The sequence below is a fragment of the Theobroma cacao genome, chromosome 2 (assembly GCF_053813885.1).
Source record: "Theobroma cacao isolate CCN51 chromosome 2, ASM5381388v1, whole genome shotgun sequence".
Taxonomy (NCBI): Eukaryota; Viridiplantae; Streptophyta; class Magnoliopsida; order Malvales; family Malvaceae; genus Theobroma; species Theobroma cacao.
The window spans coordinates 3,592,692-3,615,749 of NC_142640.1; the positions used below are offsets into that span (position 1 = coordinate 3,592,692).

Sequence of the window (23,058 nt, forward strand, 5' to 3'; positions counted from 1 at the left end):
ATATCATGATCCACATATGCTTGGTTCAGAATCTTCATCAGAGAGTTCCTATGTGGTTCTGAGCTGAGGAGCAAAGATAGTAGTGAAATACGAGCGGGCATCCGGTTCAATTGCTCAACTACATTGTACTCACTATGTTTGATGAACTTGAGGAACTCGGCAGCTTCTTTTTCTGTCACCGATCTTTTTGAGCCATCTGTCGATTCCGGAGGTTGTACCTTTTCTTCTCTAGGACTTTGCTCTTTTTCCTCTCCCTTCTCATTCTTGAGATTCTCGAATGCTTCCGGTGAATAGCAACGTCCGTTGCGGGTAATCCCTCCAACACCAGTTATATTGGCAGCATCATCTTGAGATTCAGCTATCCATTTCTTCGCTTCCGAAACTTGTACATTGCAGTTGTAGTTCCATGGGACAGCTTTGTTGTCTTTGTAGGGGAAGGGTTTAGGGACTTCGATGACCATCTTGGCATGGTTTTTGTCCTCCACAAGCTCTCCTATTGGTTCGTAGAAAATGGTCAAAGGTTTTATCTTCATTGGGTGAGTAGACTCCTTGGATATCATGTTTACTGCTGACTCTGAAGCTTCCGTATAGAACTCGATCTTTGATTCGTCTATCATTCTTTGCACTTCCTTCCGGAAAGAACTACAACCCTGGATTGAATGTCCCACACATCCTTTGTGGTACAAGCAACATAGTCTTTGGATATCTCGTGAGTCATTCACATTAGGACATTCAGGCCACACCTCGAGCATATCGGCCTTTACCAAGGCTTCAAATACTTTCTCCATGGAGGTTTCCACTTCCCGAATGTTCCTTTTAACATACACCTCCCTTTCGATGGCATTTACCCCTGCCCCAGCATGATTTGGCAGTGGGTTGTTGTTAACATTATGTTCTGGCTTTTTTTCAAAGTTCAGGATTCCTGCCTTGATCAACCCTTGCACCTTATGCTTAAATGCCGTGCAATTCTCAATCGAGTGACCTTCGATTCCGTAATGATAATCACAATGGGCGGACGTGTCATACCATCTTGAGAATGGAGGTTTTAATGGCTCTATGTATAAGGGAGCTACTAGATGGTTTGCAACCAACTGAGTGAAGAGTTCAGCATAAGGGATTGGGATAGGGTCAAACTGCACTTTCTCTTGCTTGTTTCGCCATCCTCTTGATTCACCGGTAGTATGGTTGTTTGAAGGTGTTGTTTGTTGTGTGGTTGAAGCTGTAACAGGTGTGGGAGCAGGTGGGTAAGGTGTCCGTTGGATGGGATTATATGGGTACGGGTTAGGGAAGGCATTTGGCATAGGCGGGTATGGGTATGGGCTTTGTGAAATGTTGTGCACAGCTGGGTAATAGGGGTATGGTAGGTATGGCTGGTAAGGGTTGTATGTTCCTCCTTGGTGTTGTCCTGAAGTAACGGCTTGGGCTTCTCCTTCTTTCCTCTTGAAAGTTCCCCCTTTCCTGGTGTTTGCCATATCACCTCCTTCTATCTTCCCTTGCTTAATGGCAGTTTCTATCATTTCTCCCGAAATCACCATATCAGCAAAGTTCTTTGTGGCACTACCAACCAATCGTTCATAGTAAGGGGCTCGCAAGGTGTTGACAAACATTACAGTGGTTTCTTTCTCAGTCAATGGTGGCTGAACTTGAGAGGCCACATTCCTCCATCTTTGAGCGTATTCTTTGAAGCTTTCAGTGGTTTTCTTCTCCATGTTTTGTAAAGAAAGGCGATCCGGAGCCATATCTGTAACGTGCTTATACTGAGCTACAAACGCCCGAGCAAGGTCTTTCCACGTGTGGATTCGATTGCGGTCCAGTTGGACGTACCATTTTGCTGCAGCACCAGTAAGGCTATCTTGGAAGCAATGTATTAAGAGTTTGTCATCATGAGCATATGCGGCCATCCTTCTACAATACATGGTGATATGTGTGACCGGGCACTTGGTTCCATCATACTTCTCAAAGTCTGGAACTTTGAACTTTGGGGGTATAACCACATCTGGAACCAGACAAAGCTCAATTGCATCCATAGAACAATACATTCCCATTCCTTCTACCATGCGCAGTCTTTCCTCAAAAAGGTCAAATTTTTTATGAGTATCGGGATTATCTTTCGATTCAACGGATCCACATTTGAGCTTCTCTTGTTCCTTTGGATCATCCAAATCAGGCACAGAGATGGGATCTGAAGGACTTGCCCCTCCAATTGGCCTTTGCTGAGCATAAGTCGGTGGTGGTCCTATTGGCATCCCAAAAAATGGATATTGACCCATGGATGACATGGGAATAGAAGCATTCCTTGCAGGTGGAGGTGTAAACCCTGGTGGATACACGGGGTCTGTATTGGTTTCTGTCTGTTGAATGGCTTCTGGTGTACCAGAACTCCCCGCCACTTTCTTTCCTTTATCTGTAGATATTAACTCCAAAATTTTTGATAACTGACCCATGATTTCTTCTTGCTTCTTCTCAATCTTATCCATCCTCTCTGAATGCTCGTCCCCCATGATCTTAGAACGGGCTCTTGTATTGTATCTGTGGAGAATTTGTTTTTCTGGAATTTTGTTCTATTAGTTCAAGGAATAAGTTAGAATTTTATATTGAGTGCATTATTATTTATTATTTTTATCTGAATCATGCATTATGATGCAAATGAAATGTATTTGAATAGGAAAAATATTGGCCATCCAACATTTACCATAAGAAAATCTGCATCCATAAAACTTAAATATCCAATTACATCATTGTCATAACTATCAAAAAGAAAAGCCGACTTTGTCATATTGGTCCCTAACCATCTTGAGGTGACTGATCAACCGCTCACTCAATTCATCCTTGGGAAAGATCTCCCGCCTGAGTTCTTCAGTCTTGTCTGCCATTACTCGAGCTCTAAATGCCACTTCTCTCATCTGTCTCAGTATCCATTGCATTTCAGCTTCTTTCCTTTGAAGGCTTTGTGCGCATGAATTATTTCTTTCCCTCATTTGGAAATATTCTTGCCTTACTGCTTCATACTGTGCCTTATAGCCCTCCATGGCAGTTTCCAACATGTCGCAGTCATTTTTCAACTCTTGGATGGTTTGTTCTTTCCTTTGTACCTCGTGCTGCAAAGCGTTGTTGGCACTTTGGAGTTCTTGTATTCGGGCTAACAGAGAAGAATTTGCCACGCTCACTTCCTCAAACTTGCTTTGCCACTCATCCCGCTCTTTCAAAGCCACCCGTACCTTTCTTGCAGTTTCTTTCTTCACTTCTTCTAGCTCATCCTCATGCCTACGCTTCATATTCATCATCTCCTTTTCAAGTCTTTTCCTCGTTAACTCACTCTCCAACAGGACGTCTTGAGGTTCTGGGTTTACGGGATGTTTGGATGGGTTCTTCGGGGGATGTATGACATTTTTCACCCTTTGGTCATGCCAAGCATGATATCCTGTGGTGACTTCATCAGTAACCCTTCCCTGATCTACTCGGCAAGTTTTCTTCCAGTCTTGAGCAATTTCCTCAATTCTCTTTAGCGTTTCTGGCTCTCCATATGTAAACTCTAACTGGTCGAGCTGGTGAGTCATGGGCACGAATTGCTCAGATCCGAACTGTCTCCGCACCATTATTGGGGCATAGCTGATGGCTCCCCAAGGTCCCATCAGTGGTACCCACGGCTTATCCCCACATTTATACATTACTTGCATTCGTGGCATCCATGGAGCTCTCCAAGTCACTTCAATGCTCATTAACCTCCGGAGCCTTGTGACCCACTCTTCTTTCCTTTTGTAGTCGGGCCATTCACTTTCGCAGAACTCAAGGATATGACAACTCGCAGACAGATAAAGCTTTCGAAATTTGCTCTCTTTGCATTCGAAATGGCTTTTGATCCATATGGTTAGGAGTTGAGCACATCCGATGAACCGTCCCTCACCTTTGCGTCGACAGAAATTCAAGGATCTGAAGGTTTCAGCTAAGATGGACGGGGCCGGGTTGATGCTCCTTGTCACCTGATCAAAGAAGTCTATGACTGACACCTCCACATGACCTAGAACCTTCGGGAAGACCACTAAGCCGTAAATCGCCATCGCAAAAGCCAAGAGACCTTGTTCATCCTCCATGTGTTTTTTAATATATCCGTTCAAGAAACTCCACGGAAGGCATTCTGTGTCTCCTTTCTTCTTCAAATGCTGATCCACTTCCACCGTAGTCATTCCTAATAACTTGGCCAACTTTCGTCGGTGTCCCGTCTTCTGGGCCCTCCAATAGATCTTGTCAGGCTGCATATGGTCTATCCGGAGCAGAGAGGAGTACTCTTCTATAGTAGGGGTCATGTCCACCTTGTTAAAGACAAAACAACGATATGAGGGATCCCAAAACTGGACAATGGCTCGGAGCATCTGATCATCGACTGGTACATATAGGAGCCAAGCAATGTGTCCATACTTGTTCTGAAAATTGTCTCGGTGAGCACGTCTCCATTGTTCCCAAATTCCTACCATCTCTGTAAAGTCATTCTGCTGAAGGTCCAAGTGAACTCTCTCGGGTAAAATTGAGATATGTCCCTGGGTCAAACAGTCTCCTTTTTCTTGTTGAATCTGCCTCATCTGTAACTCTATCTCATAGTCATTTCTGTATATGTTGAGCGGGCCTACTGATGACGATGCCATGGATATAACTGGGATCTCTTAGGTTGAATGTTGTGTAGCCAATATTTCTATTACGATGTATGCAAATGAACATGTAACATGCGCATGACAAGCAAAATAAACTTAAGTTAGTATGGTAAAAAGAAATAATGGAATGTTTAAAAATAATGAGAGAATAACAAACAATATCATGGGTATTATTGTCTACTCCACGATACTTTATTATCTCGGGGCATAATTTAAAATAGAGGGAGTAGAAGAAATTCCTTCATGTGTACCTATTTATAAGGTATATTCTCACGGGTATGGCTCTTTCTAAGGTTAAGCTGCTCTCGGTACTCTATATGCTGAGCGGGGTTTATAAACAGAGCTAAGGTTCCCAAATCGTTCCTCACTGTCGTCCACACGGACTAGTAAGGCACCCCGGTCCTCACCCATTACAGGCTTCAAACGGACTAGGTTCGATTTGAGTGGGAGTCTTCACTAGCCCGTGCGGAGGTTATCACCTCACGAGAGCGTAGCTACTAAACTCCCTCCTAAAAAGGACATAACCCGGGTGGAGGGTTTATGCATGAATGTAAAAGGTGCTGTGTGTGTGAAGGAAACCATGAGTTCAAAGTAACAATCTCACATCCCTCTACCATAAATCCCCACAAGTATTAGAAGCAATAAAGTAATAAATACGAAATAAACTAATGTACCAAACAAAGTATGCAGTACAAATCATTAATATTAAGAAAACAGTGAATTATTTAAAGCCTTGGATAACCTATTATTATTTTTTATGGCTCGACTCTCTATTCCCCAGTGGAGTCGCCAGCTGTCGTACCGTGCGGGTCCGGGAACCCGACCGCTAGACGCGAATGTGAAAACTCACTAAAAAAATTTAACTAGGAGTCGCCACCAATCTTTTTTTTTACTACTAGGTGCGATTGGCCACCTATTGACTCGATTCTAATCGATGCAAACTTAAATTAATTTTAAGCCCACCGAAAAGAACCTTAAACCGGTCTACAATTTTCTGGATCTAGGTTCGGGAGTACGGTTACACCCGGGGAAGGATTAGCACCCCTCGGACGCCCGTTCCATGAACGGTACCATTTTTAGATTATCCTATTGGGCTTTAATTTTTAATTTCACTAGACTTCCTTAATTACTATTTTTTATTTTATCTCCTATTTAACCTAAAATGGAATGCAAATGGGTGGTGAGATGAAATGCATGGCGTGAGATAAAAATGCCGGACAAATAACCTTTTATCGAGGATATTTTCCGAATCCGCCCATCATACTGGTGGGACTCGGGATATTCTCTCACCTAAGGAATTATCCGAGAAACTCGCCTTCGCAAATTCGACGAATAATTCCCGTCATCGGGATCATCGTACGTTTTCTTTTTAAAATAATATTTTGTGCATAATGAACCTAATTCGAGCAAAAGCCTTTTATTAAAGATGGTTCTCGAGCCCTCCCATCACACTGGTGGGACCCGAGGACATCTTTTCACCTAAGGAACTTTTCGAGAAATACCCGCCTTCGCAGGATCCCCGAAAGATCCCATCATCGGGGCTTAAGCTCGAAAACCAAAAATATTGATATGCAATGATATGTATGATGCAATATGTATATGTTATGCTAATACAATTATTTATTTTTTTATCATTTATTATTTTTATTTTTATTATATATATTTTATTATCCTATTTCCTATTCTTATTTCTTATTATTATTATTATTATTTTTATACTTTACATTTTTTGTCCTAAGTTCTTTGTTTTTCATTTATAGTTAGACAAATTGTTTATAATTCTATGTTATTTTAATGAATAAAAATTATATATTTTTTATCGTACTATTTTATATATATTTTTATATTTTTATTATTATTATATTTTTCATAAGTGATCTTTTATTCAAACCTAATGTCTAAGATCTTACTTCATATGTATACTATTATTATTTTATTTATTTTTTATCTTTATCTTCACATTTTTTAGTTTATGCCACTTAATACTCAATACTTAATTTTAGATTAGTTATTTTTATTATTTATTTATTTATTTATTTATTGTCATGTATATTATATTTCCGTAAATTAATTATTTATCACATGTTTGAATTGTTATTACTTTATTATTATTTATTACTTATTATTTATTTTTATCAAGTAATTTTATCAAGTAATTTTTTTGTATAATCAAGCTCTTTATTTACTAAGGATTTCGGAATCTTGAAATCGAGGCCCTCCCATCATACTGGTGGAGCCTTGATTCGGATCCCGAGCCTAGGGAACATAAACTCGGGATTGCGACTTCTCGCATCTCGATCGATTATCCCATCATCGGCATGTTATACTTATAGCTAACATTATAGTATTTTGTATTTATCTTATTATTCATTATCTTTTTTTTTATTGAAGAGTTAATTATTTTTTTAGATTGATTCCCATATCTATTTTATCATAATTATTTTGATACTTAACATAATATATTTATTTATATTTATTTACATTTATTCATCTATCTCTATTCACTATATATATATATATATTTTAATATACATAAATATTTCCCATGCTCTTTTATATATATTATTTAAGAATACCTCACTAATAGCCTAATAATTTTCAATTTCACTTACTTATTCTATATGTAGCTCTTTAACTTACTATTTATTTCATTCACTTATATATATTTATTTAGCAATCTATTTTTATGTTTCGCATATTTACTTCTCTCACCCTTGCTAAACATTCTCCTACCTTTAAAATTTTTTTTATTAGCTATATGTATATATTTTTATTTTTATATTGTATTTTTATATATAGATTTATATCTCTCTATGTATATTATCTTCTTTGTCCTAAAAATAGTATCTAAAAGATTTTTGAACCTTATGCTAAAGTAAACCAATCCTAATCTTGAAAGACATTCTTCAAAAATTTCTAGGGGATTGTATTAAAATATTTTCAAATTAATCATATGAAGCTTAAATTGAATTTTATAGATTAAATCCAAACAAATCAAACCATAATGACGTAAGCAATTAAATCATTATGAATCAATTAGGCAAAGGAGTGAAGCTTTCCTTACCTGATCCCACTAAATTAGTTCAATCTGGAGCACCAAACGACGTCGTACGGCTCAGGGGAGACGGACTCCTTTTTCTTATTTTTCTCTCCTCACTTTTCAACTTTCTTTCTTCTCTCTATGCCGGCGGTACCTTCTCTTTTTCTTTAAAAATGCTGCCTTTCTATTCTCTTCTCAAATCATTCCTCACCGGCGGCTAACACTCCAGCTACTACTCCTCTCACCGGCGGCAAACCCTCCCAAGCTTTCACTTCTCCTACCGGCAGCAAACCTCCAAGCTTTCACTCCTCCTACCGGCAGCAAACACTCCAGATTTCAGTCTTCCTACCGGCGGCCAACCTCCAAGCTGTTGCTCCTCTCTAAACGGCAGCAAACCTCCAGGCTGTTGCTCCTCCTACCGGCGGCAAACCTCCGGGCTGTTGCTCCTCCTACCGGCGGCAAACCAGCCCAGATTTCTCTCCTCCTACCAGCAGCAAACACTCCTCCCCTCTTTCTCTATTTTTTCTTCTGCCCAGCTCTCCTTGCCGGCAGCAGAACGACTCTCTCTCCTTCTCTATTTTTCTGCTCCTTGGTTGCTCTCCATTGCTTAGAAAAGCTCTCCTCCTTTCTGCAGGTTCTCCCCCTCCCATTTATACCCGATTTTTGGGCTTTGGAGGGGGCGCTCCACTACTGCCTTGTCCCTGGGCACCCAGGGGCAAGTTCCACTAACCTGCCAGACGCGAATTTTTCGCGTCTGGCAGGTGAGAGAGGTGCCTGGCAGGGTGCGTCCGCACCCTGCCAGTCGTACCTCTCTCCCTTTCTTTCCATCATTTTTTTGTTCATTGTATTTTTAATCTAGTGTCTACAGTAGCACTGCAGCATAAATGCCCTACCATCTATACATTGAACAAGCACTGACTCTCAGAATCCCAGCTATCCTTCTGACATTGAAGCTTGTTCTCTGGAAACAAAATTGTAATCATCGCACCTTGAATTCTCCCATTTCGACAGATAAAAGGGACCACTAATACTGTTTCGTGTAGGAAAAAACTGTTGTTTTATCAGAAAGCCAATCATTCGGAGCTGGAATCAGCTGAAGGAAATGAAAATTTGCCATTCCTAGTTAGGAAAGGAAAATTGCATTGGAATTCCTATCATCATATTATTCATTAGCCGTTTTATATTAGAAACTAAGAGCAATGACAATCTTGTGGGTCTATATATATTTATTAGCCGTTTCTCATCAAGTTGGTTCTATAGACAATGAAAGGCGGCACTGTTGAAAGTCATTTACTGGATTAGCTGGTTCCATTCAACCTATCATCCTTTTAAAGTCTATAATGTTCTTCCACCAAAACAAAAAGTTCATAATGTTCATCACCAACTCATCACTTGTACGAGCCACGCATTATATCTTCAATGGGGAGACAATTTGATCCAAATTAGTGGTTGGTACTTCATCCAACTGGATCTCTTGGATATACATTTGAATAAGAAAGGTCTCTATACGTATAGCCATGATCGATATTCATGGTTGCAAACGTTTTGTTAATGGTTTTTGCTCATCCTATAGCAATGCAGTGACTAAGTCTTTTTTCATCACACTTAGACGGTGTAAAAAAATATGTATAACTAGCTCAGAAAGGGCGTTTTTGACTCTTTAAAACTAAGTTTCTATGGTAACCCTACAGGTTTCTGTTATTGTTCTCTCTCATGTAAGGTTTTTAATGTTTATGAATAAAATAAAGTGCTTGCGTAATAGAAAACAAAATTGAGTTTAATTTAATAATTTTTTAGTGTACAAACTATAGTTACTATATATTTTCTTGTGTTTACTCTTTTTATTTTTTTTTCCTTTGTCCATCTTTGCTTTTTAGAATATCTCCAAAAAATCTTTTTTTCCCTTTTTTTACGCATTTAATACACTTATTTTATTCTATATTATATTTTTATTTATCAAGATTTTTTTTTACTTTTTTGTATTTAAAGCAGGGAATATTTATATTATGATATTTGTTTCAAATTATAAGATAAAACACATTTAAGTCAAAGCTTTTATCTAAATCTCTGTAAAAGTAAAAAAGAGTGGAAGAAAAAGAGACAGAGGGAGTGTTATTTTTTTTTTGAATAAAAGAGAAGAGAAGTGTATGTGAAAAAGAAAATCATTCGACCCAAATTGGATATAGTTGATTCTTTTATATATATATATATATAAAGAAAATAAGGGTAAATTCATACCTCGCATACATTAATAAAGTAATAATTGTCGTCAGTTTGACTTTTAGAGTCTCATGATGCTAATCATGAATGTAAATATAAACAATTAATGTCTTTGTTTTTTATTAAAATAACAATTTAACACATTAGGACTTATTTCATGGCATTTTATTTCAAGACTTATTTTATGATTTATTTAGAACAAGGATGACCTCAAGTAAACAGGAAGATATATTAGACAAAATACACAGCGAAGGAAGATTGTTTACTGAGTGTTGAATACTAGGATTATGTGTCGGATGGTAAAGTTAGTATTAGTTATAACTGACCTAGTTGAACAAGAAGCCATAACCCAAGGTTTGATCATGTCATTTATATCAGAATCTTCATCATCACTTTGTCAAAAAACATTAGCTTCTCTTTACGCTCTAATCCGCTCCAGCTCCATAGCAATTTGTTTCGGGCCTATTCTGTCCTGGAAGTTTCAAGTATCTTTTTGCAAGTTTAGCAACGACTATAATCTCTTCTTGTGGACCATTGTTCATTACTTGAGGATGAAGAATATTTATTAAACAAGGAATTCTCATTCCTTGAAAGCAGAAAAAAGACTATCAAGCTTCTCGCTTCCTCTGATTGTGTTGAGGAAAAGGGTTTTTGTCTCGTTAAAAGTTCCACAAGAACAATTTCAAAACTATAAACATTGCTCTTCTCTATAAATTGATTTGATTGAAACTACTCTGGCTCCAAGTATCTGAAAGTTCCTTGAACTCAAGTGGTTATATGAGTTTTCTCAATTGCGAATGATCTTGAAGTTTCGAAATCTAACACTTTTCCTCTATTTTTATTACATAGAAATAAGTATTTTAATGTTGACGGCTTAGTCAGAGGACAGTCAGGACCTGCTAGTTATGGTGGGGTCTTGCGCAACTCAGATGGTTTTGTAGTAGGATTGTTCTTTTCTCCACTTGGTTTGCATGATTCCAATTATGCGGAATTGATGGCCATCTTGCATGCTCTTCGCCTCTTTTCCGTCTCCACTTACTCCTCTTCTCATTTAATTGTTGAGTCGAATTCAAGGGTTGCTCTATCTTGGATTAACTGTGTCAAACGAAGACCTTGGGATAAATGGCACATCTTCAATGAAATTGACTCACTGTTGCTTTCTGTCGGTGATGTGTCCTTCACTCATGTCTTTAGATAAGGCAATTCATTCGCTGACTCCTTAGCCAGGTATGGTGCTGATGCTTCTGCTTCCTTCTCTGCTTGGTGGTAAACTCGTAAGTTGCTGTATGACTCTTGCGCTGCAATCTTTCTTTTTGCTCCATTGTTAGTCTTATTTTATATTGCTTTGAACTCCCTCTCTGTGTTGATGTTCTCCTCTTTTTGATGCTTCTTGTTAGTCCTTTTGTCGCAACAGCTTGCCAACTGTTGCCTGCAGATGCTTGTACTTGTTGACCTTTTGGCTTTCATTCACTGTAGTCTTAGTGACTTTAATGAAAATTTATTTTGGCTGAGCAAAAAAAAAATTACATAGAAATATGTTACTAGATTTTGTATGTCAATTATACATAGGGATAAAAAAGCAAAATGCAAATAAGATAAAGTATTCATTATTTTTGTTGAAATTCGTAGATGCAAATAAGATGACTAATTTTCTTCATTGGATAAGTAAATCAAAATGAATGGTGCAACTAATCATAGTCAACATTCTCAAAAACTTTGCTGAAATTTTAAACAGAAGTAACTAAACAACTTGAAATCTAAAACATAACATGTAACTAAAAACAAACAAAGCTTAAAATTCTAAATTCTCCCCCAAACTTAAAACTAACGTTATCCTCAATGTAAAAAATAAAGAAGAAAAGTTAAGAATACTCCCTTGGTTAATGAAGATCCTCTAATCTTCCTCTTCATCCTCATTATATCCAAAGTTGTTAGGAGAATCCATTAAAGCGACAAAAATCTAAAAAGAAAAAAAAAACAAAAACAAATTAGTAGAAAAATCTAACTAAATAAAAAGATAACGTCAAAGGAATAGAGTTTTGAAAGCTTGGGTTGCCTCTCAAGAAGTGCTTCTTTATAATCACTAGCTTGAATATGGCAACCCACTTGGCTTTTCTTCATCCATAATAGACGACTTGAGTTTCATTCCATTGACCATAAATGCTCCAATGGCCTCACATTCTATCTCTGTTATCCCACATGGATAGATCTTGATCACTTAAAGAGGACCCAACCATTTTGCCTTATGTTTCCATGGAAAAAGATTGATGAATGACTCATGAAGGGAAGGTAGTAGAATATGCTCCTCATGCCACTGCTTGGTTGTAAGTTATGGAGGTAGTAGCTTTAACTCTAAAGTTGGCGTTTGCTTCATTGGAGGTAGTGGAATGGGTTTTCCTTTATCCACATCAACTGATTCCACTCTATAGTAAGTATTTATAGAGGAATGATATTTGGTCGAATTGAGTAGATCAGACACTCTTTCCTCCTTTAGCTTAACTTCATCAACTTAAGTTTGCCCTTTAGCTTTTTTAACCACTATTTCCAACTGAGGAAAAGGTAGTGTTAGTGGTTTTTCTTTTGCCTCCTTCTCTTGAGTTTGTTTATTAGACTTCTCAACCATTATTACTTTCTCAACTAACTTCACTTGAGTTTCAACTTGTTTACTATTGCTTGTTACCTCATTTCCACTTGTAAGGGTGATTGTTAAACAAGATTCCTGACTTTCTCTCCTATGAATAGCTTCAGTTTCACCAGGCAAGGTTCTTTGAGGTATATTGTTGATAGAATTTGAAAGTTAACCAACTTGAGTCTCAAGGTTTGTCAATGAAACTGCTTAACTATGAATGAGAGAATTAGTCCTTGTCATGAATTGAATGAACATCTCTTCCACAGATGTTTTTTTCTCAGTCATGGGAGCTCTCGCTTGAGGTGGAAATCCAGTAAACTTATCAAGCTTCAGAGTTTATGAAGATCTCTGATTGTTACTCCAAGAAAAGTTTTGATGACTCCACCATATAGAATTATAATGTTAGCATACAAGTTGTCTTACAGCCAATTGTGATTCCCTATAAATTGAACTGATTCCCAACAATGGTTACTTGAATGCCCTTTTCCATAAAACTCACATGTCACAAATGGTCTCTTAATGGCTTAAATTCCCATAGTTTCAAATTTTTTGAACAAGGCAGCCACTCAACTAGTCAAAGTAGTTAAAGCATCCATTGTGTGAAAGTGCCTAAAAAAAATAAAGAAAAGCAAAAATAAACAAAACTTGAATTAAGACTAGATTGCTGGCTATTAATATTAGCAAAAGAATAAAAAACAATTCCTCGGCAACTGTTCCAAAAACTTATTGAATTTCTAATTCATCAAGACAATTTACCTTAAAACTTTTATCAAATTAGCAAAACATCATGCAAGTGCACACAGTTAACAAGTAATATAGTAGTGAGTGAGTTATCGTCTTCACAGGAAATTATATCTAAATTCTTGCTAATTACTAAAATTGGGCAATCTAATCTTATCCAAGGAACTCTAGTATTGAAATTAATTGAAAATGAAAATTAAAGAAGCAAGGCTAAGCTAGTGAACTAAGCTAAAATAAATTGCAAGTAAATTGAGTTAGAAAATAGTGGGGAAGTACCTAGGATTATAGTTTTAATTAATGCTTTATTTAGACTTAAGATTGACTAATTACCTACTTTTATGCAAAATTAATGCTAGCTTAGGATCCTTAAGTATGTACGATTCTCCGTCAAGACATTGTACAATGGCCTAGCTTAATTTTATTCTCTATATGTCTATAGCTAATTAATTAAGCTAAATTCTTTAAGTATAAGTTCTATAAATTGATTGTATATAGTTAATAGGTGTATGTCTACTGTAGTAACGTGCAAGCCCACGAACCCATCCGCTACAAGTGAAAAATTTAGAGAGTCCCACCAATCTTTTTTATCTAGGTGCGATTAGTCACCTATTAAATTTGTTCTTATCGACGAAGTCTTAAATTAATTTTAGGATCGTTTAAAGAACAAGACTTAGTCTACGTATTTCAGAATTGGGTTCGGGAGTACGGTTATGCACGGAGAAAGATTAACACTCTTGTGATGCCCATTCCATGAACTGTACCACTTAATCATATGTTATCCTATTAACCTTAACTTTTTAATTTTATTCTTAAGTTTCCCTAATCCTTATTTATTTATTTTATCTTTGATTTTATTTATAAATTAAAATATTTTATACAGTTTTACGGGTGAGATGTGCACATGATGCAATTGTGAAATGCATGACATCAAATATGAATAATGCCAAACGAAAACCTTTTATTGAGTGTACTTTTCAAATTTGCCCATCATACTGGTGGGATCCGAACGTATTCTCTCGCATAGAAAAATACTCGACAAACTCGTATTTGCAAGTTTAATGAGTAAATCTCATCATCGGGGTAGTTGTTTGTCAATAAAATAATATTTTCGTAAATGCAGTCCTATTAAAAGTGAAAGTCTTTTATTAAAAATATTCTTTGAGCTCTCTCATTGTATTGGTAAGACTCGGAGGTATCCTTTCACCTAAAAATTTTTTCGAAAAAACTCACATTCTCAAGCTCCTTTGAAAAATCTCATCCTCGGAGCTTTGACTTGTACACACAATACGTTTAAATGCCATGACATTTAACAATGCAATAATGAGGTGTGATGTACCCATAAATTTCAATATTTGTTTATTAACCTTCCTACAACTCTTTCGTTATTTTTTTGAAATTTCTTCTCAGTAATTTTCTTTGTATGCATATATATCATGGATAAATATTTTATATTTATTACTTTTATCTAACTATATTTTTTATTTCATTTTATTATATATATTTTTACATTCAAGTATTTATCTATTTTTGTTGTATAGATTTTCCTTTTTATCTAAATACTATTTCTTTTTAAGCCAAATATCTCATTTCATAATTATTATTTACGTATATATTTTTTATAAATCAATTTATTTCCCATTTTTATTAACCTAACCTATTTTCTTTTTGACTAGCTATTTTTTATATTTTCTCATAAATCTATTTTATATTTTCCTTTTATATTTTAGTTGTATTGACTATCGTGAATTTACCATCATTGAAAGTTTTATTATTTTTTACTATTTATTTATTATCTTCATCATTTCTTTACTTCTGTTGTTTTTATATTTTGCTTAATTAATAATCATGTTTATATATTTTCATTTATTTACGATTAGAAACATCGGGATTTGAAATTAAGACCCTCGCATCGTACTGGTGGGATCTTAATTGAAATCCCTTGCCTAGAAAAATTTATCCGGTATTGTGATTTCATGCACTCCGAATAATATTTCATCATCAGTATGATTTATATAATTTTCACAGTTATTAATATTATAACATGTTTTTAACCAAACCTAGATACTTTTTCACCTATTAATATTGATCCTAAATATATTATTATTATTACGCTACCCTTTTGGAAATAAATTTTTTTCTATTTTTTAAAAAATTCTCTTTTCACTGTTTTTACTTATTTTTCTATCCTATTTTTTTGTGACTAAATATTTCATTACTTTTCATATTTGCCATCGATCTAAATTTATTTCTCTACAACTAAATATTTTTCTATTTTTTCCTATTTAAATCTCTTTTTTTTTTTGTTTTGCTAAATTGTTATTTATTTTTATAACTTTCTACCTAAACCTATTACCCTTTATTTTCTTCTTATATATCTTACCTTTCTAAACCTAAACATTTATAGCTAACTATTTATTTATCTTTTTCATTTCCAGCTTTCTATTTATTATTATTATTATTATTATTATTATTATTATTTATATCTTTTTTACCATTTCTTTAATTCTTATTCTAATAATACTTTACATGTATATTTTTGTTCCTACATCATTTATTAATATGCATAACCAACAAAAATGCAAACAAACCCAAGCATATGAAAAATAAGAAGGGGTGAGAAAAGCCCATACCAAGTGGACACAAATAGGCCCAAAAGTTAGCAAACTCTGTTAATACTCTCGTGGGCTAGCTGCGGCCCGCCTCTTCCAACCTTTTCCCTCTCTTTTTTGTGTGTTACGCTATAAATGGTGTCGTTTGGCGCCTTGCTCCTTACAACTTTAACCATAAATTCTTTCTTTTCTCCTCTCCCTCATTTTTCATTTTCATTTTCTCTTTCTAACAACTGTTCTCCCTTCTCTCTTAAATAACTTCCCCCTTTCACTCTCTTTCTCAATAAAAAACCTAAACCTTTAAATTTTCAAACTCTCATCAACCCTCCACCAACGAGTATTTCCCCTTCCAAAACCTCACCAAACCCATTTCCAAGATCTTGTTTTCGATTTTAATGGGTTTTTGCTTTTTTTCGTTTCTTTGTTTTTTGGTTGTTTTTTGCATTTTTGGTTTCTTTTTTTTTTGTTTAGTTTTTTATTATGGCTCGGAATTTCGGCTGGTAGAAAACTAGGGTATTTTGGTTCTTGTTTTCTTAAGGATTTTTAAACTTCTAGTAAGGGTTTTTAGGGTTTCAGTAGGCTAAGGTTCTTTAAAAATGGGATTTTTGGCTATTGGTTTTTTTATTTCTAAGGTTCTTAGGGATTTTTTATTTTACAAATTTGGCTCCTTAGGGTTTTTTTTTTTCAATCCTATCTCTTCCCAAAATCAAAAAATTTGAGGGTTTTTATATAACCCAATTGTCCAAGTTTTTGGACAATCAGAAAGTGAAATCATGCTTTTTTGAGCATGATTTTACAAGTGAGGGACTTTGAGTCAAAGAAAACCTATGGGTGGCAATCAGAGATGACCCAAATCTAGTTGCCTATTGTTCATTACATGTTTTGTGCAGGCTGTTGACTATGGAGGCTAAGCATGGTTTTTTTTTTAACAATGATTTATTTATTTTATTTATTATTTATTATTTGGGTAAAAAATAGGTTCCTACAGTTAACAAATCACCCAATTAATTTTTAATTACAATGATTATATACTACCCAAATCATGAACTTTTTAGATTAACTTTGTCAAGTATTAAATATTTCATAAAAATAAGTAATAGTCAATCAAGCATCCAAATTATACATTAATATTTATCATAATCCTAAAAATGAAAGTTTAGTTAAACATTTCAACAGTCCACAACAAAATTTAAATTTCAACAGCCCACAACAAAATTTAAGCAAAATTAAGTATTTCTATGCGGAGATTTTGAGAGAGAGAAATAAACTAGTGAGAGAAAACTTTATTTGTTGTAGCTTTGTCAAACTTTTCTTCAAGATTTTTCCTCTTCTTTTTTCCTTGTGGAAGGCTCCTTTTGGCCTCTAAAGCTGCTCAACCCAAAACCCCATTTTCTTAGCTCAAAAACATGTATTTAAACCTTCCACTAGCCATAGAACCTTGTGCAAAAATTTCTTCATTAAATGACATGTTCTCCCTGCAACCAAAATGGATTCTCGCTACAATGAAAAAGTCTTTGACTTAGAGCTGTTTTCTTCATGTTTCTCGCTATAGTCAAACTGTATTTCGCTATAGTGAAAAACTCTCTTACTTGAGTTGTTGAAAATCTTGCAGCAGTCAAAATGAATCTTGCTGCAGCAAGAAACTTGTTGTCTTGTACTATGCAATCTACTATAGTTAGTCGACTTTCTCTACATTTTTGAGCATGATACCTTCTGAATTAAGTAAAATGCTGAACATTAAAATTGTAGCCCTCCTCTTAACTTTCTGTAAGTCCAAGAATCGTGTCGATTGGAGTTCTGTAACTCAAGTTATATCCAAAACATTGCAACATGTTTGGAGGCTAACTTAAGCAAAAGTGCATGATCTTTTGCAAATTTGACATCCAAGCTATTTTCACCTTCATCAACATATAGCACAATTAATAGAAGGTACAAACAAGACTTCATAACAAGAAAATAAACTCAAATTATTTAATTAAACTATTAAAGTATGCATAAAATAAATATTAAAAAAATGTAAAAATAAAATCTAAATTAATTAAAAAAAGATATTAACCATTTTTAAACTTAAAAGAATGCAAGATAACTCTATAAAATAGAGTTATCAAATAATTATATTCTTTTCTCTTGCAAATATCTTTATTATCGTTATATTGTTAGAGCATGACGAACAAAACTTGTAAGAAGCATTCATTCAAAGCGTACGACAATATTTATATTTAGAATATTTAATGTCTTTATAATACTGACATTTGCTCAGTTTTGTCATTTAAGAAATGAATAAAATGAAGTTATTTTCACATAAAAATATATTAATAAAAAGTACGAGATATAAATTTATATTCATAAATAGTGTCTTTTTTTTCCTATATAGTTTTTTTCTTTCTTTTTTTAAAGTTTAGTGTAAATTTTCACTATCTATAATTAAGGACTATTCTTATACTCTTTTATCATGTTTAAGTTGTCATATGTTGATTTTGTTTAGTAAAAATTTTTCAACTTTAACTTTATTATTATATATATTTTTTATGATTAAATTTTAGAAAATATATCTAAAATTTAGATCATTGAAAAATCCTTAAAACATTTTTTTCATAATTTTTATCAATAATAAATAAAAATAAAAAATTAATTTGAGAAAAAAAATTTTAATTCTTTTACTAATGAAAACTCAATATATGCCAAATTTATTGAAAAAAACAAGAATAGTTGTAAATAAATATATAGATGCGTAAAGTAGTAGTCGTCATCCATAGCTCAATATATATAAGAAGACAAGTGTAATTACATGCCTCGCATATATCAGTAAAATAATAGTCTGTCATAAATGTGGTTTATCTTCCTGCAAACATATATATAGATGCTTGTAGCTTAAGTTTGTCCAATAATATTCATCGTCGTGATTAGCATCTTGAGACCCAAAAAGGCAAACTGACGACTATTACTTTACTTATATATATATATATAGAAGGAGTATTGTAACTTGTAAAGATTGATGAATAAGGGTTACAAACAGGATTATGTAATGGTTTCAATCATATAGTCATATGATTGCCATGAGTCTCTTGTTGTCCAACTTCCAATCACATTTTTGTTCTTGCATTCAAAATCTTAGAATTGGTTCATCAAACTCTAAAATCGGTTCACACCAAATTCTTAAATTGATTAACAAAATTTAAAACCGATTCATCAAACCTTAAAACCTTAAAATCGGTTCACACAACTCTAAAATCACACTAAACCTTAAAACCAATTTATAAAACCCTAAAACTTGATTCACGAAATTCTAAGACCAATTTACCAGACTTTAAAACAAGTTCACCAAACTCTAAAGTCAGTTCACAAAACCATATAACCTATTCACAAAATTTTAAAACCGATCACCAAACCTTAAAATGTGTTCACAAAATCTTAAAACTAATTCACAAAACTCTAAAACCAATCACCAAAACTTTAAAATCGATTCATCAAACCCTAAAATCAATTCTTGAACTCTAAAATCGATTGATAATCCTTAAAATGAGATTAGTGACAGGATGAATTGTGCCATCACAGCTACTTTCCGCCTTACTCCTGTTTGCTGAATAAGACTTTAGTTGATTTTTGAATATTTTTATTCATTTTGCTAATTCTTGGTATTTATTAATTATAATTAATATATATATATATATATATATATATAAACAGCTTTTTTTCTAAAAGAAACTAATTAACCAATTTGTCGTTAATCTGTTCTCTGTTAATAATTTTTATATTTCTAGTAAGTTTTCGTAGACGATTGAGTAAGTAGTGGGTACCTCCTAAAGTTGTAAAGAATTATTATCAGTGCTATTACAAAAGCCAGCACTAGCCAGACAAAACAAACCACTCGTGTGGTCACATCTTAGAAATGAAATAATTAATTCTGTTTACATTGTCCTATATCTGGTCCTTCACTTTAATTCTCTTCTGCATGCTTTGAAAAAAAAAACTAATAAGGACTTTTTATTTTACCTGATATCTGATAATATTATAACCTTGGTTAAAAATAAAAAAGAATACTGTTAACAAATTATCATATATATTTTTTTTGCAAGGCATTTGTGATTATCATATATTTTTTTTGCAAGGCATTCGTGATTATCATATTAAGTAATATATTTTCTCAATACATTAAAATTTCTCACATTATAATCGATTACTGTTGTTAATAAAAAATATTAAATAATAACGGATTAGCGAAACCTTGTAGAAAAAAATTGAGAAAGTGCTTATCTTAATCATACAGAAATCTTCAAAAAAAATCAGCAGAAGGCAACTTGAGTGGCTACTTTTTACCGATTGTGGGTAGGAAATACATAGTGATGGTAGTTGGTTCTGTTACAAGTTTGAAGAATATCCACGTGAGACCACACCTGCTTTCCCTTAGGCGTTAAACTGAACAGGAACAGCAGCAATTTCTAGAGTAAACACAAGCTCTGACGAGATAGTTTTCAGTTTTCTGCCAAGGACAAAAAGCAAGTAGCAAACGTGATAACTTGGGCAAGACTTTGAGGCTTTGTTCATCGATAGTTTTATCTGATTTTTAGTCTTTTTTACTCTGAATTTAACTTGCAGAACGATTGATTGATCATTAATCAAACTGCCTCAGAACAACAGGTTTTGTTGTCAGCAAAAGAACCACAGTCTTATTGTTTTACAAATTACAGAATGTTTACAGGCGATTGAATTAGCAGGACCTGCAGAACAAAAATTTGAAGAGACTGCTTTTTTTTTTTAGCTTTTACTGTCTCGAATCATGTTGTCTCGATGTAAGCGAGAAGAAAGAGATTAATGTTGTCTGCATCCTTAATTTCGGTTCTGCAACCATCTATGAACAGTTTAATAATGTCGTTAGACTGATGAAGTACTCTTCACTGCATGGAATTGTGAGACCACCCATTGGATGGTTGAATCCGAATTCTTCCTCAGCTCGATTTAACAGGTCTTGAAACAGAGGATGATTCAAGTAAGTTATCGGAATCACAAATCTCTTCCTGTTGCCTTCCCCAACATAAACTGCAATATGGCCTTTAGGAACATTTGATGTTGCTGCCAATGCATTCCCAATTCTTCCTGAAAGGGTTCGCTGGAGCTTTTGCTTGGCATGAGCTAGTCCCGTTAGTTGGATACCCATCTTAGCGAAGAAAAAAAAGATAGAAGAAGAAGCTCAAGATTTGCTTTAATTGATAGAAAGCTTTAGTGTGTTGAAGACTGAACACTTGGTTTGAAATAGCATCTTTAATGCCTAAATATATAGAGGGAGATACCAATTTGCTAAAACCTTAAAAAACAAAAACTGGATAGGGACAGTGAGATGTTATTGAAGAATGTTTAGAAACATATCAGGTGAAGCAATTAGTCAAGTTTCACATGGTTCTGCTTTGTCTGTTGCTAGGCATCCAGCCCTACCACCTAAAGTAGAGTGCAACTTGTGAAATTTTATATGGATATATCTTCTCAATGTTTTGAACTTATAAAGCACTAACTTCACGATGGTAGCCATGTTCTTTACACCAAACACTCGTCTTGATCATAGGGCATTTGAAGATTCATTTCGCTTATTCACTAAACCATTGAACTTGGACTCTGTTCCTTAGTTGCTTTTCTTTGTGCCAATTACCCAACATACTTTTAAGGGTTATTGCAGTGCCTATAGATCCCCACCACTTGTCCCAAACGATGTTTCAAGACCTTTTGAGATCAGCTAGCTTTTGTTATAGTACTAGTATTCCTCTCATCCGTTCATTTAAGATCAGCTAGTCTGTTTGGCCTGATTTTTTTTTAACTTAAAATCTATTATGAAGCTCTTATGAAAAATAATAACTTTTAAAATTAAGTTAAAATTATTTGATAAATTTCCTTTTATAAGTTATAATTTTTGTTAAAATTATCATAGAAGGTATTTTTTTTGAGAGGGTAATATTGTAATTATTTTTAATAAATGAGAATATTTTTAAAACAAAAATAAAAATTCTCTTATATTTTTAAAAGAAGAGAAGAAAAAGCTCCTCCTTATAACTTTTTTTTTTTAATTTTGTTTTTAAAAAAAGTTATTTTTTTAAAAGCTTTTCAAAAAATCATGTTTGACTTAATATTTACTTTTAAGAAATAGATAAGTTGGAAAAAAGTTAGGCCAAACATGCACTGACTTGCTCAAGTTGAATGCAATTCGGTTAATTAATTAATTTGTTAAAATGAAGTTATTTCCAAATCGCAAGTACTATTTCCTTTTTGGCAATATCTCTGTCCTTATTGATTTTCTTGAGTTGAGGCACAACTTGTCATAGACTAACACACTTTCAAGACGCACACGCACGGGCTAACACAGGTAGCTCCCTAAATAATTGACTTTACTAAACTGGATTGACTACTGTGTTTCGTTTGCAAATCTGATTCGTTAGGACTATAACATAACATGATAATAATTTTATGGTTTACTGTTACTTTAATCAGGTATTCGCTGTCCACTGATCTGATTAGTGTTATATATCTTGTTGACATATCAATTACATACATTCACATGTCAGATCTTTGAATGTTCAATGTATGGTCTATGTCAAATGAATCCATGGAGGTGAAGAGTAAGCATCAATGGCCTTTCTATTCTGTTACATGTTCAATGTGAATGAATGGCCTGTGTCGAATGTATGCACCAAGGTGAAGGGTAAGCATCAATGTCATTTTAAATATGTCATCATTGGGATATTTCAGATGATTTCCAACAATGTGTTATTTCTCGAAAGTTCCCAATCATGCTTTTTCTTTACAACGGGCTGTTTCTAAAGTTAATTAACGAAGAATAATAAAGAGGGGGGCTAAAATCAAACTTTCCATCAGAACTCTGCTACAACCATAGAAGCAGTAAACAAAATATTCTGTTCGGAAAATAGAAAGAGCATTTCAATTGCAATTTATTAGTCCCACAAAACCTCTGCTTCCCTTTACATAGCCAAAATAATCAAGCAACTGTTTAACTCTTCTCTGCACCGAATTGGAGGAGATTGGCTTTGATGTTCTTGTCATTCCCTTTTGGTGCATGTAGGTAAGGGTCAACACATTGACAGAGAACTTATTTGTGCGACAGGAAAGGGAATGCAATGGTTGACAGCAGCAGTAAGTTCCCCAGTGGATCTCAGCCAGTACTGTTCTTGT

At 34.3% G+C, this 23,058-nt stretch overlaps 1 protein-coding gene across 1 annotated transcript; it reads right to left on the minus strand.

Moving 5' to 3' along the window:
- Window positions 1–20,524: 20,524 nt before the first annotated feature.
- Window positions 20,525–21,173, minus strand: LOC18607643 (auxin-induced protein 15A-like). Its single transcript, XM_007041907.3, has one exon. The coding sequence runs from the start codon at window positions 21,038–21,040 to the stop codon at window positions 20,735–20,737; it is 306 nt and encodes a 101-aa protein (XP_007041969.1). The 5' UTR covers window positions 21,041–21,173; the 3' UTR covers window positions 20,525–20,734.
- Window positions 21,174–23,058: the final 1,885 nt, after the last annotated feature.